General features: G+C 43.7%; 1 protein-coding gene across 1 annotated transcript in view; it reads right to left on the bottom strand.

Moving 5' to 3' along the window:
• Positions 1-6,365: 6,365 nt before the first annotated feature.
• DOC2B (double C2 domain beta) overlaps positions 6,366-14,035 on the bottom strand; it is a 31,445-nt gene continuing 23,775 nt past the window's right edge. The window contains exons 7-9 of the mRNA XM_039886247.1: positions 11,080-11,161; positions 10,177-10,273; positions 6,366-9,544 (exon numbers count right to left, since the gene is read on the bottom strand). Coding sequence (XP_039742181.1) covers positions 9,408-9,544; positions 10,177-10,273; positions 11,080-11,161 — 316 coding nt within the window. The 3' untranslated portion in view covers positions 6,366-9,407. The remainder of the gene's footprint in view (positions 9,545-10,176; positions 10,274-11,079; positions 11,162-14,035) is intronic.

The following is a 14,035-nucleotide window of genomic DNA, read 5'->3' as shown; positions in this document are numbered from 1 at the left end:
TTTTCAAAAATGTTTTGTAATTTTCTCTGTAGAGGTCTGGGTTTATTTGTAGGTATTTGATTTTTTAATGTCATTTAAAATAGTATTTAATTTTTTATTTTCAAATTGTTGCTACTTACAGTAATATTGATCATTGTATATTGACCTTGTATTCTATGACCTTGCTAGATTAACTTATTAATTCTAACAGTTTGATGAAGATTCTGAGACAAGTTTTTAGAGGATTATTTGACAATATAAATGAAAGTTTTAAATGCATGCACCCTTTGCTTGTGTATGTATGCACACATATATATGCAAAATATGTTCATTTTAGTATTATAATAGCAAATTAGAAATAACCAAAATGCCCATCAATCATGGTACATCCTTACTATGTATACTATATTGCCTTAAAAAAAATAAGGTAAACCATTTCTGCTAATATAGAGAGATGTCTGCATATATTAACTGAGAAAAGTAAGATCCATAACATGCATAATCTTACGTGTATAAAACTGGAAAAATATTGTGTATACTTGCCTATCTTTAGAAATTTTCTGAAATATACACTTAATATTTTTTATTAAACTTTTACTGAGGTGTGATTGATATATAATGTGCATGTATATAAACTATACAGTTTAAGTTTTGGAATATGTATACATCTATAAAACCATCTTCATAATCAAGGTAGACAAGATAGCATGCACCCTCAAAAGTTTCCTTGTATTTTGTAATTTCCTCTCTCCACCCCCAAGCAACCACTAATTGGCTTTCTGTTATTTTACCTTAGTTTGCATTTTCTGGAGTTTTTTATAAATGGAATCATACAATATATACTCTCCTTTTTTGGGGGGGCGGGGGGTCTAGCTCCTTTTATTCTGTGTAATTGTTTTGAAATGTGTGTATCAATAGTTCATTCCATTTATTGCTGAGAAGTATGCCATTGTTATGATATACCACAATTTGTTTATCTATTCACCTGTTGATGGACATTTGGGTTGTTTCCAGTTTTTGTCTGTTACAAATAAAGCTGCTATGAATGTTTGTGTACAAGTCTTTATATGGGCATATGTTTTTCTCTTTTGTAGATAAGTAGGAGTGGAACGGTTGGGTAATATGGTATATTTAGCTTTTTAAGAAACTGCCAAACTGCTTTACAAAGTTGACTGTACCATTTTACATTTCTACCAGCAGTGTCTGAAAGCTCCTGTTCTTCCACATCCTCTCCAGCACTTGGTATGGTTAGTCTTAAAATTTTTCATTCTAATAGGTATATAGTAGCATCTCATTGTTTTTAATTTGTATTTTACTAATGACTAATGATGTTGAACATCTTTTTATGTGCTTATTTGCCGTCTGTCTATCTTATGAAGTGTCTGTTCTAATAATGCTGAGTCTTCTGATTCATGAACAAGGTCTCTCCAATAGTTTAAGCTTTCTTTAATTTCAGCAATATTTTGTACTGTCCAGTGTACAGGTCTTTCGCTGCTTTTGTCAGATTTATTCCTAAGTACTTTATAATTCTTTAGGTTTGTGTAAAATGCATGCTTTTTAAAATCTAGTTTTTGATTGCTCATTGCTGGTATGTAGAAAAAAATGATATTTGTGTATTGATCTTGTATTCTGCAACCTGCTAAACTCATTGATTAGATCTAGTAGTGGTGTTTGTTTTGTTTCATTAGATTTTCTTTGTAGAGAATAATATTGCCTATGAATATAAAATTTTAACTTCTTTTTTTCCTTCAGTCTGGAGACTTTTTATTTGTTTGTCTTATCTGATTGCACTGGCTGGAACCTCCATTACAATGTTGAAGAGAGGTGGTAAGAGCAGACATCTTTGTATCTTTTCCTGCTCTCGTGGAAGAAAGCATTTTGTCTTTTACCATTAAGTATGATGGCTGTAAGTTTTTCATAGATGCCCTTTGTCAAGTTGAAGAGGTCACTGCTATTTTTAGTTTGCTGAGAGTTTTTGTCAGGAATGGAAGTTGGCTTTGTCAAATGTCTTTTCTGCATCTATTGAGATGATCATATGGGTTTTCATTTTTAGTTTGTTAATATAATGAATTACACTGATTATCTTTTGAATATGAAACTAATCTTGTATTCCTGAGATAAACCTCAGTTATGTATTCTTTAAAATATTTTTGGATTTGATTTACTAAAAATTTGTTTAAAAAATTTTTTTTAATTCATGTTCATGAGCTCAGGCCTGAAAGTTCTGGGGTAATGAAATGTTAACACCAAAAGTTTTTCTTCTCAGGCACTAAGGACAAGATAGAACAGTTGACACTTATAATCTTCAGGAAGGAATGGCAGAACACTTGAATGGTAAATATGTAGGTAAATATAAAGACTTATTTCTCTGCTAATTTCTTTAAAAATATTATAAGTTTAAAGCAAAAATTAGAAATATATTGTGGCATTAGTAATACATGTAGGCACATCATATATATGGTAACTATAGCATAAGAAGTAGCCTGGGATGGTAAATGGATCCATTTGATTGCAAATTTCTTAAACATTACTTGAAGTAATATAGTATTAACTCTAAGAAGACTTTGAGGGATTAAGGATATTTGGTAATACAGGGGGCAAGCACTATTATAAAAAATAATACAGAGAGGTATAGCTAAAAATCCATAAATAAACAAGTAGAATTCTAAAAATAAATTAATCCAGAGGAAGTCAGGAGAGGATAAGAGCATTTGTGCTGCAAATCTTTCTAGAAGAAGTTGAAAGCTCAAGACTTAATTTAAGCTCAAAACCTGAAATAAGAGTTGAGAACTCTTATTTTGTTTTTTTTTTGATGGCTGGAAACTTTTCTCAGCAGTGTTGACATTGAGAAATGAATCCTCTGAGGAATTCATAGAATTGTTCTCCAGATTATGCCATGTCCTTTGAAACATTAAAGCCAACATATAAAAAATACCCAAATAATAAATTTCCTCATTAAAAAATGTCTTTGCTGACTGAACTGACATATTTCAGCTACCACCCATTGCTGGTGAGGTAGAATTTGCAGTTTGATTTCAACCAAGTAATTGCCTGATATAAATTGTCTTCAGGGAACATAATAGAATCTAGAGTCTCATCATTTATAGTAATCTGGATACAATCTAAAACTACTCATTAGAAGAAACAGGAGAATGTGACCCATACTCAAGAGACAATCAATGGAGATTGTCCCTGAGATGACCCAGATATGTAAATTAGCAGAGTTTTAGTGTTCTCCTATAATAGCAGACATTTTGGATCATTTATGTACTGATGAATCAGCTGAGAAAGTGAGTGTGCTAAGAGAGGCAGGAGGATGGAAGAGGGTGCAGAGCAGTAGAGACGAGAACCCAGGAGGCTCCAAGAGATCTCGATTTCTGTTTTCTGATTCTCATAACACAGTAAATTCACATTGGTTCACACTTGGCCCTTGGGAAGCCACACAAGTGCTCCCCAGATCCACATCTTTAGATAAGAGATCTTGCCTGGCCTAGGCCAGGGGACACACAGAGAAGAATTGGAGCTTGTGACAGATGGGAACCCATTGGGCAAACATGAGTGTTGCATTCGATCAAAACTGAGAGCATGGACCTTGAAAGTGATGCCTGGGAAATCCTTCCTGGCAGAGCTTGGGAGCTGGTGGGACTTGGGAGTCTTCTACTAGGCCTGGCAACACTATCTGCTTCATCCAGCAGCATAGTGTAGCAATTAAAGAGTATGGATTCTGGAGCCATAAGGCTGGGTTCAAATCCCAGCTCTATCCCTTAATTATCCTTGAACATGCTCCTCTTTCTCAGTCTTTTTCTCTGTAAAGTAGAGATTAAAACAGTATCTCATAATTACGAGGATTAAATGAGTACACTTAGAACAGTCTGCATGTCTTAGAGCTCTAGGTGGGTGTTATTGCTGCTAATACTGTAATTCTGGCACCTTCTCTTTGGTCTATTATTTTCTTAGAGTCTTTAAGGACACCCTTGCTACTGAAATAACAAAGGAACTAATTACCTGCCCCCAAATGGTCCTTTTTCTTTTTACACTCTCTGTGTAAAGGGCCTGGGGTACAGACGTATAGGTTTGTTGCTTTCATTCTGGTAGAATATTTAGAGGGAGAACAGTCTCTGGAGGAGGCAGCCCTACCATAGGCCTTGCTTGTGCTGGAGCACCCTGGGGAATTGGGGACTGCTTCAGGGCGTCCTTGTGAGCAAGCAGTGTCCCAGCCAGGTTTTAGTGTCCACAGAGGATGGTGTGGCTCCTGGAAACCATGTGTGCCCAACATCTCTCCCCTCACCTGTTTCTGCCTCACATAGCCCAAGCCTTTCACAGCCTCAGGGCTGAACTCTGAGCCTTCTGACAGTCTTGCCACTAGTGTTCTACCTCAGCTTCCACCCATTTTTAGACTTGTTTTGTACAGTTTTCCTAGCTGGGAGATGATCCATTTAATAGTCCCAATGAATCTTAGTGATCAAGATTAATACTACAACACTGGATTCACTGGACAATGAGTCTGCTTTCTCTGTCCCCATTGCTACATGCCCCTCTTGGTGTGATTTGTTTCTAGACCTCTCTTCAGCCCCTACCTAGAGCAGTCTCCCCAGCAAGTGGACACTATGGAAAACCACATTTTTGGCCATCCTGGACTGCTGCTTCCCCTGTCCCCATGAGAATGCAGTGGAGGAGTATGGCTGGCCTTCCTGACTCCTGTCTGCCTTTGCAGCTCTTCCCAGGCCCATTCCTGCCATCTTTTTCCTTCCTTCCTCCTCAGTTCCCCTCAGCCTTCCTCCTTTCTTCTTCTAGTCTTCCTTTCTCCACCTACCTCCCCATCCTCTTTCCTTCTTTACTCAGGATAACCCTGTGTGGTACCTGGGGTCCTTTCTCATCTGTACCCCAGGAGTATTTGGAGCTATTAAGAGTCTTATGCACACTCATCTAAGCTTAGATTCAGCATAACATAATCACATGCTCCAGACACACATAGATTTGGCTCCTTTCAAACAGTGTCCATGGTAGCAGCTTCATCCGTTCATTCAACAAATGCTTATTAGAAGCCTACTTTATACTCAGCCTTAGTCTGGGGTTACTGGAGTAAATAAGACAGATGTGCCCCAATTTTCATGAAGGTTATAGAGGGGAGAAAAGAATGAACAAATACACAAGATGATTTTGTTAATAAGTGCCATGAAGAAAAGAAAGCAGAGTGATATGAAAGTGACTGAGATTGTCAGGGCAGGCCTCACAAAGAGGTGACACTTGAGACCTAGATGATCAGATTGCGTCATAGCACCAGGCAGTGTTCTTTGTCAAAAATAACAAGATCTGACTCTGGTTAACGTAAGCACAAAAGGAATGCACTGGAAGGGTATCAGGTAGTTCAGAGAGTGGGCAGGAGTCCTGGAAAATTAGGCCGGCACAGAGGCGGTTGCTAAGGGAGACCGGTGGCCAGAACCTTGACCTAAGTCATGTCTCAGCAGGCTCTGGTTAGGACCCAGCTGCCACTGTTCTGGATACTGGGTACCATTTGGACCTTGAACCCTGGACCCATTGGCACATCATCACGAGAGGGACCTCCAAACAAAGCCTGATCACATGCCCCAGACCACAAGTTTGTTGTTCTCTAACAGGTAGCCTGTTAGAAAACAAAGTCAGATCTCATCTTACTCAGACTGAAAGCCAGTATTTATAAAGTCCTACTAGATCTGGTCTCCTGTACCCCTGTGCCCTCATTTACTACTCTTCCCTTGCCTGACCCTGCTCTAGCCACATGGACCTCAGTCACTCCAAGATTGCCCCCACCTATAGGGGCACTGGTTGTTCCTTCCACGTGAAACACTTTTCCTCAAGTATCCCCATAGCTCCTTCCCTCACCCCCTACAAATCAGAGCTAGAAGTCATCTTCTCTGGAGACCCACCTGGTCTCCCAGTTTAAGCCTAACCTTCCCAGTCCATATGATTTCTTTATGCCCATTGTTTCTCCCCCTTCTTCTTGTCATCTTTTAATATATCATTATTATATTTACTGTTTATTGACTGTCTTACTGATGAATCTGTCCTGGGTGCCTAGACCAGCATCTGATGTTAAAGTTAATATGCCACAGCTATTTGTTGAACAGGTGGGTGGTTGATAGCATGGCATGCTGATCCTCTTGTAAAGTCTTGGGAGGCATGAGTTGAATTCTGATTCTGTCACTTACCAGCTATGTGATTCTGTACAAATATTTTTACCTCTGTGAACCTCAGTTTCCTCATCTGTAACATGGGAACCTACCTCAAATGGGTTCTTGGTGAAGAGTAAATGAGAAAATGTACTGAATAACGCCCAGTTACCGTTCACTTGTTCTTTCCTGCCCATTCATTCAAATCTATTAAAATGAGTCTCCCAAGCCAATGTGATCGCAATGAATGTTTCCATTTACTTTGGATTATATGTCGTTATAAATATTAACAAATAAGACTTAAAAAGGACACCTTCGGGTAGGTCAGACGAAAGTACAAAAATTGTGTGTGGGGCTGCAGTTTAAGGACGATTTCTGCAGTCATCACATGGTAGCAAAACGGTGTTAAGCAGTGCACGAGAGTCTGCGTCGACGACAGCCAGAGTCCATGCATCGGGAGGTTCTCTCGGTTGAGAAGGAACAAAGGCTGGACATGCACGGGCCGGGAGGTGCAGTTCCTCACTCTCGCCGCTAGAGGTCAGGAGGTTACCGCTTGAGGGTTGGAAGACGGGGCCCGTTGGGGATTGGCTAGTGGTGGCGGTGGGTGGGGCGGAGACCAGGAAGGGTGGATGCAGAGCATGGCGGGCGACCCTCCCGGTTACTGACACCTGACTTTGGAATGCCATTTTTTTTTTTTTTTTTTGCATCAAATCTCCCATCTTTGTAGGTCGGATGGACCAGAGGAAAGATGCCAGTTTGGGGTCAAAGGCAGAGCTGATACTGCAGCTTCTCAAAGAGCTTTTGCTATTACGGAGATACAATCTGCAAGGGGTCTAGAACAGTGCCAGGGTTCTCCTGAAAGTTCTGTCACTCCCTGGGGGCCCTCCTGTGCCCCATCCTCCACTTGAGCTGGCTGTCCAGAATTCCTGCCTCCCAGCCTGACTGTCCCAGTGGTCAGAGGGGACCGTCTTTCAAGATCAAGTCTACACTTGAACAGCCTGGGGCAGTAGAGGGCCCTGGACTGGGTGCCAGGAGTTCTGGGAAATCTTGTCCCAGCTGGATCTCAGTTTCTCTATGTATTTATTAAGGAAGTTGTAGTAGGTGTACTCACAGAGTCCCTTCTAGCTTTGCCATTCAGCATTTCCATGTTTTCACAGAGAGGGTGTGAGCTCATCTCTGAATGAGACCCTCCAAAAAGGCAAAGTTAGAGGGTACTCAGGGCTCACCAGACACAAGGGTTGTGAAGATTTATTAAGACAGTGCATGTAAAACCCTTAACACACACAAAGCCTTCTTAAAGATGGGAAAACCAAGTCTCCATGACCAGCAAAAGTTGCCATGTGCTGTGTGGGGGCTAGAGTCCCAAGTTCCCTGCAAACTAGGAAAGGGCTGATGGGCACTTGGTGGGATTGAATCATCACCCCAGGCCTCAGATGGTGGTGTGCTTTGTGTTTGCAGCAGAAGGCCCAACCCTGATGACCATGTGAACCCTGCTGCTAGTGTTGGCGTGGGTAGGCAGCAGGCAGGGGTGAGCCTCAGGCAGGCAGCTAGCAGGACCTCTTGTGTGTGAGCTCAGCACCCTACTTCCCCTGAAGTGTGGTCCAGAGCCCTGGGCTGGGGGTGGGGAAGGGGCCATGGAGTCTGGTCTGCCCCAGCTGTGGTAAGGCTGGAAAGCCTTGGGCAGGTCGCTTTTCTTCTCTGGGCTCCATTTCCCATCAGTCCAGTAATGGGTTGACCACAGAAATTCCTTGGTTATGCATTTGTTCATCCAGCATTCCTGAAAGCCCCCTGGAAGGCGGGAAAAGTCTGGGGCTTCAGACCTGGGCCCCAACCCTTCAACCTTTCCCTGGAGACCCTGACTCAGGGTATAGACAGGCCCAGCAGGCAGAATGTCTCCCTCTTAGCTTCCCAGAAACAAGGCCCTGGACTGCTGCTCAGTATTCCTGAGAGGGACGTCAGTGGTCACAGTAGGGCCAGGATGCATGGGCAACCACCTGGGGTCCCAAACCCAGAAGGGCCTAGGTAGGAGGCAGGGGAAGGGAAGAGGAGGGTGAGGACAGGAGGACATTTTGCTTCTTTTAGTATAAAACAAAGGACCCATTTTCTCTTCTTGACTACAGCTGACCTGATGCTTAAGCTGGGAAGAATGAGAGGCAGTATTCATTTTCCAGGTTCCTCAGGAGGAAAGAGATCAAAGGTGGGAGAACTGGATCTGAGAATTGAACTTGACCCTGCACCAACATCAGTTTCACCATGGTACTTCCATCTCTCCCCCAACAGCTATGAGCCCAGGCAGGCCTGGCAGCCAAGGGTGAGGAGGGAGTAGGGCTGGGTGCCATTGCCCCTGCCCCCCAGAGAAATCATGGGTCCCTCAGTGTCCCTGGCTTAATCACCGTTCTCTCTGCTCCAGGCCTTTGAGACCATTCCCACTGCTTGCACTGCCCTTCCCCTTTGTCTGCCTAGAAACTCTACTACCTTTCAAGGTTTTGCTAAAGCATAACCTGCTCTGAGAAGCCCTCCCTGCTCTCCTAGCAGAGTCAGCAGAATCCACAGCACTTGCAGGCGACCAGGCTAGCCTTGGCATTCCTTGATCCCCACATAATGGTTTGTTTCCAGCTTTTTGACTAGACAGGGGAACTCCCTGAGGACAGGCCTGGATCTCATTCATCCCTAAGGGCTTGTGAAATTATTGAGTGAACTGTTTGCCAGTCGCCCACGTTCATTGGGAGCTTCTGAGAACTTCACCAGACTCCTGGCTCTCAGGTTAACATTTTTACCTGCATAGTAATGCCAGGGATGAACGGATGTAGTCAGCGTCCTGTCCTGCTTATAGTCTCCTCCCCACTATACGCTTCTTCCTAACGTCCCCAACAGGAGTTCTCACTGGCCCCACCAGGGTGCCCCTGCACTCCTGTTCTCTCAGCCTGAGGTCCCCTGTGACTTACTGCTGACCTCTGGTAGGTTCCTTGTCCTTGGATAGCCCCATTCCCTTCCCCAGGATGGGTACTGAGGCCAAGTTCCTGTCCTCCCAGCTCTGGCCCATTTGGGCCCCAGGGGCTGAAAGTAGACCCAGCTGTCTGCCCTCGCTGTCCCTCAGAGTGGCTAGGTCCTCCATGGCCTCCAAGTGGGGGCTGCAGTGGTTCTGTGTTCGAGCAGGTGTCCTGGATCTCCCGCAACGTGGGGGCTGAGGCCCTTGGTGGCAGTTGAGGAAGCCCAGGGCCAGGCCAGTGCTGGGCCAGGTGACACACAGGGGCAGGTGTGGCAGCAGGTGGGGGCCAGTCAGTCGCTGAGCACAGCCCCAGGGAGTTCGTTGGTGAGTGTGTGCCAGCGCTCTATCCGCTTGTCCTTGTTCTTCAGGCAGTCAAACCAGTGCTTCAGACGCTCGCCCTTGGCATTGATACCTAGAACCACACCACCTGCAGGAGGGGAGTTGAGGGGGCAGTCAGGAACCTGGGGGCAGGTGCTCCCATAGACCCATCCCTCTGGAGCCAGTGCTCCCCTGCCCCTCCTAGATTCCATGCTCCAAGGCCAGACTCTCCACCCTGCCCGCTGGGCTCTGAAGGTGGTTGGTGGCCTGACCGCCATGCCATATCCTTGACCTCCCCGATCAGGGCCTGGGGATTCTGCCCTTCTTCTATCCAGGACCAGAGCAGTGTGGGGGCAGAGTGCAGTTGCATATGTTAGGGGCCAAGGGATGGGGCAAAAAAGAGCAAGAAAGGCCCAGGGTAGCTCTACTGTCCACAGCCACGAAGGCCACCAGGAATTCCAGGCCACAAGGGGTCGGGGTCCAGCCTGAGGCGCTATCACCACCTCTTACTCCTGTTCCCCCCAAACTGCTGTGTGACTCTCCAGGCCTCCTTTCCTCTCTGGGCCCGTCTCGTCCTCTGTCACAAGGGGTCAGGTTGGATATGTGGGGGCAGGTGGTCTATGGCCTCAGATTTCCCCAGAAGCCAGGAAGGAGGGGCTATGTCTTGGTTCAGGGCCACTGCCCTTCACTGAAGTCAGGACAGGCATGTGGTCAAATGGCATTCTTATCATGTCCTCTTACCAATGAAATCGTTAGATTTTCCAATGTCGTAATCCCAAACAGTGACTTCCAGGGTCTTCTTGGCCAGGTCCCCATGCTTAATCTCATAACAGAACTCCTGGTGGCCAGAAGGGGAGAGTCAGGCCAATGCCACATGGCCAGGAGGGCTCTGAGGTATGGTGAGGGCATGAACTGAGGGAGGGATGGGTGAATGGGAGGGTGGTCAGTGCATGGTGGTGGACAATGGTGGATTCTCACTCATCTCATCTACATCTGCCTGATTGGAGTCCTCAGGGTCCCGTTCACTCCAACCCACCTGCTCCTTTGTCACTGAAGCCTCTCTCTTGAGATCTCTGAGAGCTTCCTTATTGCCAAATCGACTCACATTTGGCAGCCTTTGTGTGCTTACCTCTGTTGGGTCTGGCTCTGCTGTGTAACTCCCTTCTTTGTGGAACCTTCTCTCCCACCAGCTTCCGGTACTCCCCTCACTCTCTGGAAACATTTCGTCAGCCTCCTGTCTGCCTCTGTTGCTCAGGCTCTGCCTGAGACCCCTGGTCTCCTCGCCCTGCTCTCACTCGTCACCCTGACCGCATCCCACCAGAGCTTTCCCCATCTCCCTCACACCTCTCACTCCTGCTGGTGGGTTCCCTGACCTCCAGCTCCACATCTAATATGGCCACAATCCTGCCAGTTTCATCCTCTGAAGATCTTTTCAAGCCATCCTCTCCCCTCCATCTGCACCACCTCAGTCTGGTTCAGCTTGGTCCATGCCCCCATGGCTGAGGGCTCTCCTGTCAGCCCCTCCCCATCCTTTCTTCTTACCCTCGAAGCTCTCACAGTGACGCTTGAAAACCCAGTCCCTCTGGGCCCCCTGTCCCAGAGGAGCACAAGTGGCTTTTCTGTGGCTTCACCAGCCCCTTGTACCTCATTGAACTCTGGGTTCAGGGTCTTCTTCTTTACTGCTGTCTTATGTTTGGATTTCTTGTCCACATCCGGCTTCAGGTATCTGGAATTATAACCGATAGGTAGGCAGAGGAGAGGGTAGGGAGAAGCTGTGAGTACAGCTGGAGCCAGCAGGGCTCGGAATTGCTTTTTGTCCTCAGAGAGGTATTCCTGCCACCCCACCCCCATTTATCCTAATCATCAGATTCCCCAGCACTACTTTGTGGCAAAGGTGGGTGGTCAGCTATAGCAGGAACAGCAAGTGGTTTCTCCAACACCTGTACTTTCCTGGAATTAAACACAGAACCCCCTCCATCCTTCTAGGAAAGAGGATTTTCCTTGTTTCTGCAAGTCTAGTTTTCTCAAAGCTTACATTTCTCACCAGAAAAACATTTTTAGCAGAGTTGACCCCTTGTTTGAACATTTTTTATAGCAGATTTATTGAGATATAATTCGTTTACTATAAACTTTATTGTTCTAAAGTGTAAAATAACAGCAGTTTTCAGTATATTCCCAGAGTTGTGCAACCACTGCCACTACCCCATTGGAGCTTTGAGGAAGAAAAAAGGCCTTTTGGGCAGTAACAACAATGCTCTCTGAAGGGAGACAGAAGACTGGCTTGTGAGCCAGCTCCATATGCGTTAGCTCCTTAGAATTTGATGCAGAACAGTTGTCTTATCTTAGGCTCAGGACGCACAGGGACTTGCCCGAGGTCACACAGCTGCTCAGCACAGGGCTGGTGTTCAGAGGCCGGAACAGGAGGCTTAGAACCTCTCCTTTGCAGAACTTCTCATTATATCCCTGCAGAGGTAACCGAGTGACAATTGCTCTGCCCCTGCTGAGGATGATGTGAGGGTAAGGACCACATCTGTCTCACCAACCATCAGCTTCCTGGCACCCAGCTCAGTGCTTGGAACTCAGCAGGTCCATAAACATCTGCTGAATAAATGACTGAATTCCTAGAAGTGAAATTACCCACATACACGTGTCAAGCTTCTTGCTTCATTTTGCCAAACTGCCCACTGAAAGGCCATGAAGTTGAAACACAGTGCACTTGATAAAACTGAATACCATCACCTTAAAAATCCTTGCTGAGACATAAAACGTGAGAGAAAAAAAAAAAGCATAGAAAACTGCCAAGCTAAAATAGCAGACCAGAATTGCAATGGAAAAGAAACAACGCAGATAGAGCAACCAGAAGACGAGAGATAAAATGGCTGTAGTACATCCTTACGTATCAATAACCACCCTAAATGTAAATAGACTAAACTCACTGATCAAAAAGCACAGAGTAGTGGGATGGATTAAAAGACAAAAACCTAACTATATGTTGCCTGCAGGAGACTCACTTCAATTCCAGAGTCAAACAGGCTTAAAGTGTGAAGGGTGGAAGATGATATTACAAGCAAATGGCATCTAGAGAAAAATGGGGATGTAGCAGTACTTATATCAGACAAAATAGATTTCAAGATAAAAAAGGTAACAGGAGACAAAAATGGACATTTTATAATGATAAAGGGGATAATTCATCGAGAAGACATAACACTTATCAATATATATGCACCCAAACTGGTGCATATATATTGCACCAAAGAACATAAAGCAATTACTAACAGACCTAAAGGCAGAAACTGAAAAAATTACAATTATAGTAGGGGACTTGAATATCTCACTCACAGCAATTAATAGATCATCCATACAGAAAGTCAGTAAGAAAATATCACATTAAATGGCACATTAGACCAACTGGACTTGATATTTATAGAATTTTGCATCCCCCAATGACAGAATACACATCATTTTCAAGTGCAAACAAAACATTCTCGAGGACAGACCACATGTTGGGACATAAAACTAGTCAATAAATTTATGAATGAAATAATACCAAGCATGTTTTCCAATCAATACTATGAAACAAAATTAATTACAAGGAGAAATCTGGAGAACCCACAAATGTGTGGAGATTAAACAACATGCTACTGAACAACTATTGGGTCAAAGACTAAATAAGAGGTCAAAGATACAAAGAGACCAATGCAAATGAAAATACGACATACCAAAATTTTTGGGATGCAGCAAAAGCAGTACTAAGAGAGAATTTTATAGCTTATGGGCATACCTTAAGAAACAAGAAAAATGCCAAATAAACAATCTAACATTATATCTTAAAGAACTAGAAAAATAAGAACAAATGAAGCCTAAAGTCAACTAAGGAAGGAAATAAAAACCAAAGCAGAAATAAATGAAATAGAGAACAAAAAGACAATAGAAAAAAATTAATGAAACAAAGACTTGGTTCTTTGAAAAGACAAACCTCCGGCTAAACTCATTAAGGAGAAGAGAGAAGACTCAAAATCAGAAATGAAAGAGAAGTTAAATGGACACCATAAAAATACAAAGTATTACACAAGAATACTGTGGAATGCTATATGCCACCACATTCGATAACTTAGAAGAAATGGGCAAATTCTTAGAAGTATACAACCTTCCTAAACTTAATAATGAAGAGGTAGAAAACCTAAATAGATTGATCACTAGTAAAGAATTGAAACAGTAATAAAAATCCTCCCCCAAAAGTCCAAGACCAGATGGCTTCATGGGTGAATTTTACCAAACATTCAAAGAAGATATAATACCCATCTTTCTCAACTTCTTCCAAAAAATCGAAGAAGAGAGAATACTTTCCAACTCGTTTTACAAGGCCAATATTACCCTGATACAAAAACCAGGCAAGGACAATACATAAAAAGAAAATTACACGCCAATATCACTGATGGTCATAAATGCAAAAATTCTAAATGGAATATTAGCAAATTGAATACAACAATACATTAAAAGGATCATACATTATGATCAAGTGGGGTTCATTACAGGGATGCAAGAGATGGGTCAACATCTGCAAATCAACTTGATATACTACATTAACAAAATAAAATAT

Source organism: Pteropus medius, unplaced genomic scaffold, assembly GCF_902729225.1.
Source record: "Pteropus medius unplaced genomic scaffold, Ma_sr-lr_union100, whole genome shotgun sequence".
In the NCBI taxonomy this organism is placed as follows: Eukaryota; Metazoa; Chordata; class Mammalia; order Chiroptera; family Pteropodidae; genus Pteropus; species Pteropus medius.
This window is presented reverse-complemented; position numbering and strand designations above follow the sequence as displayed.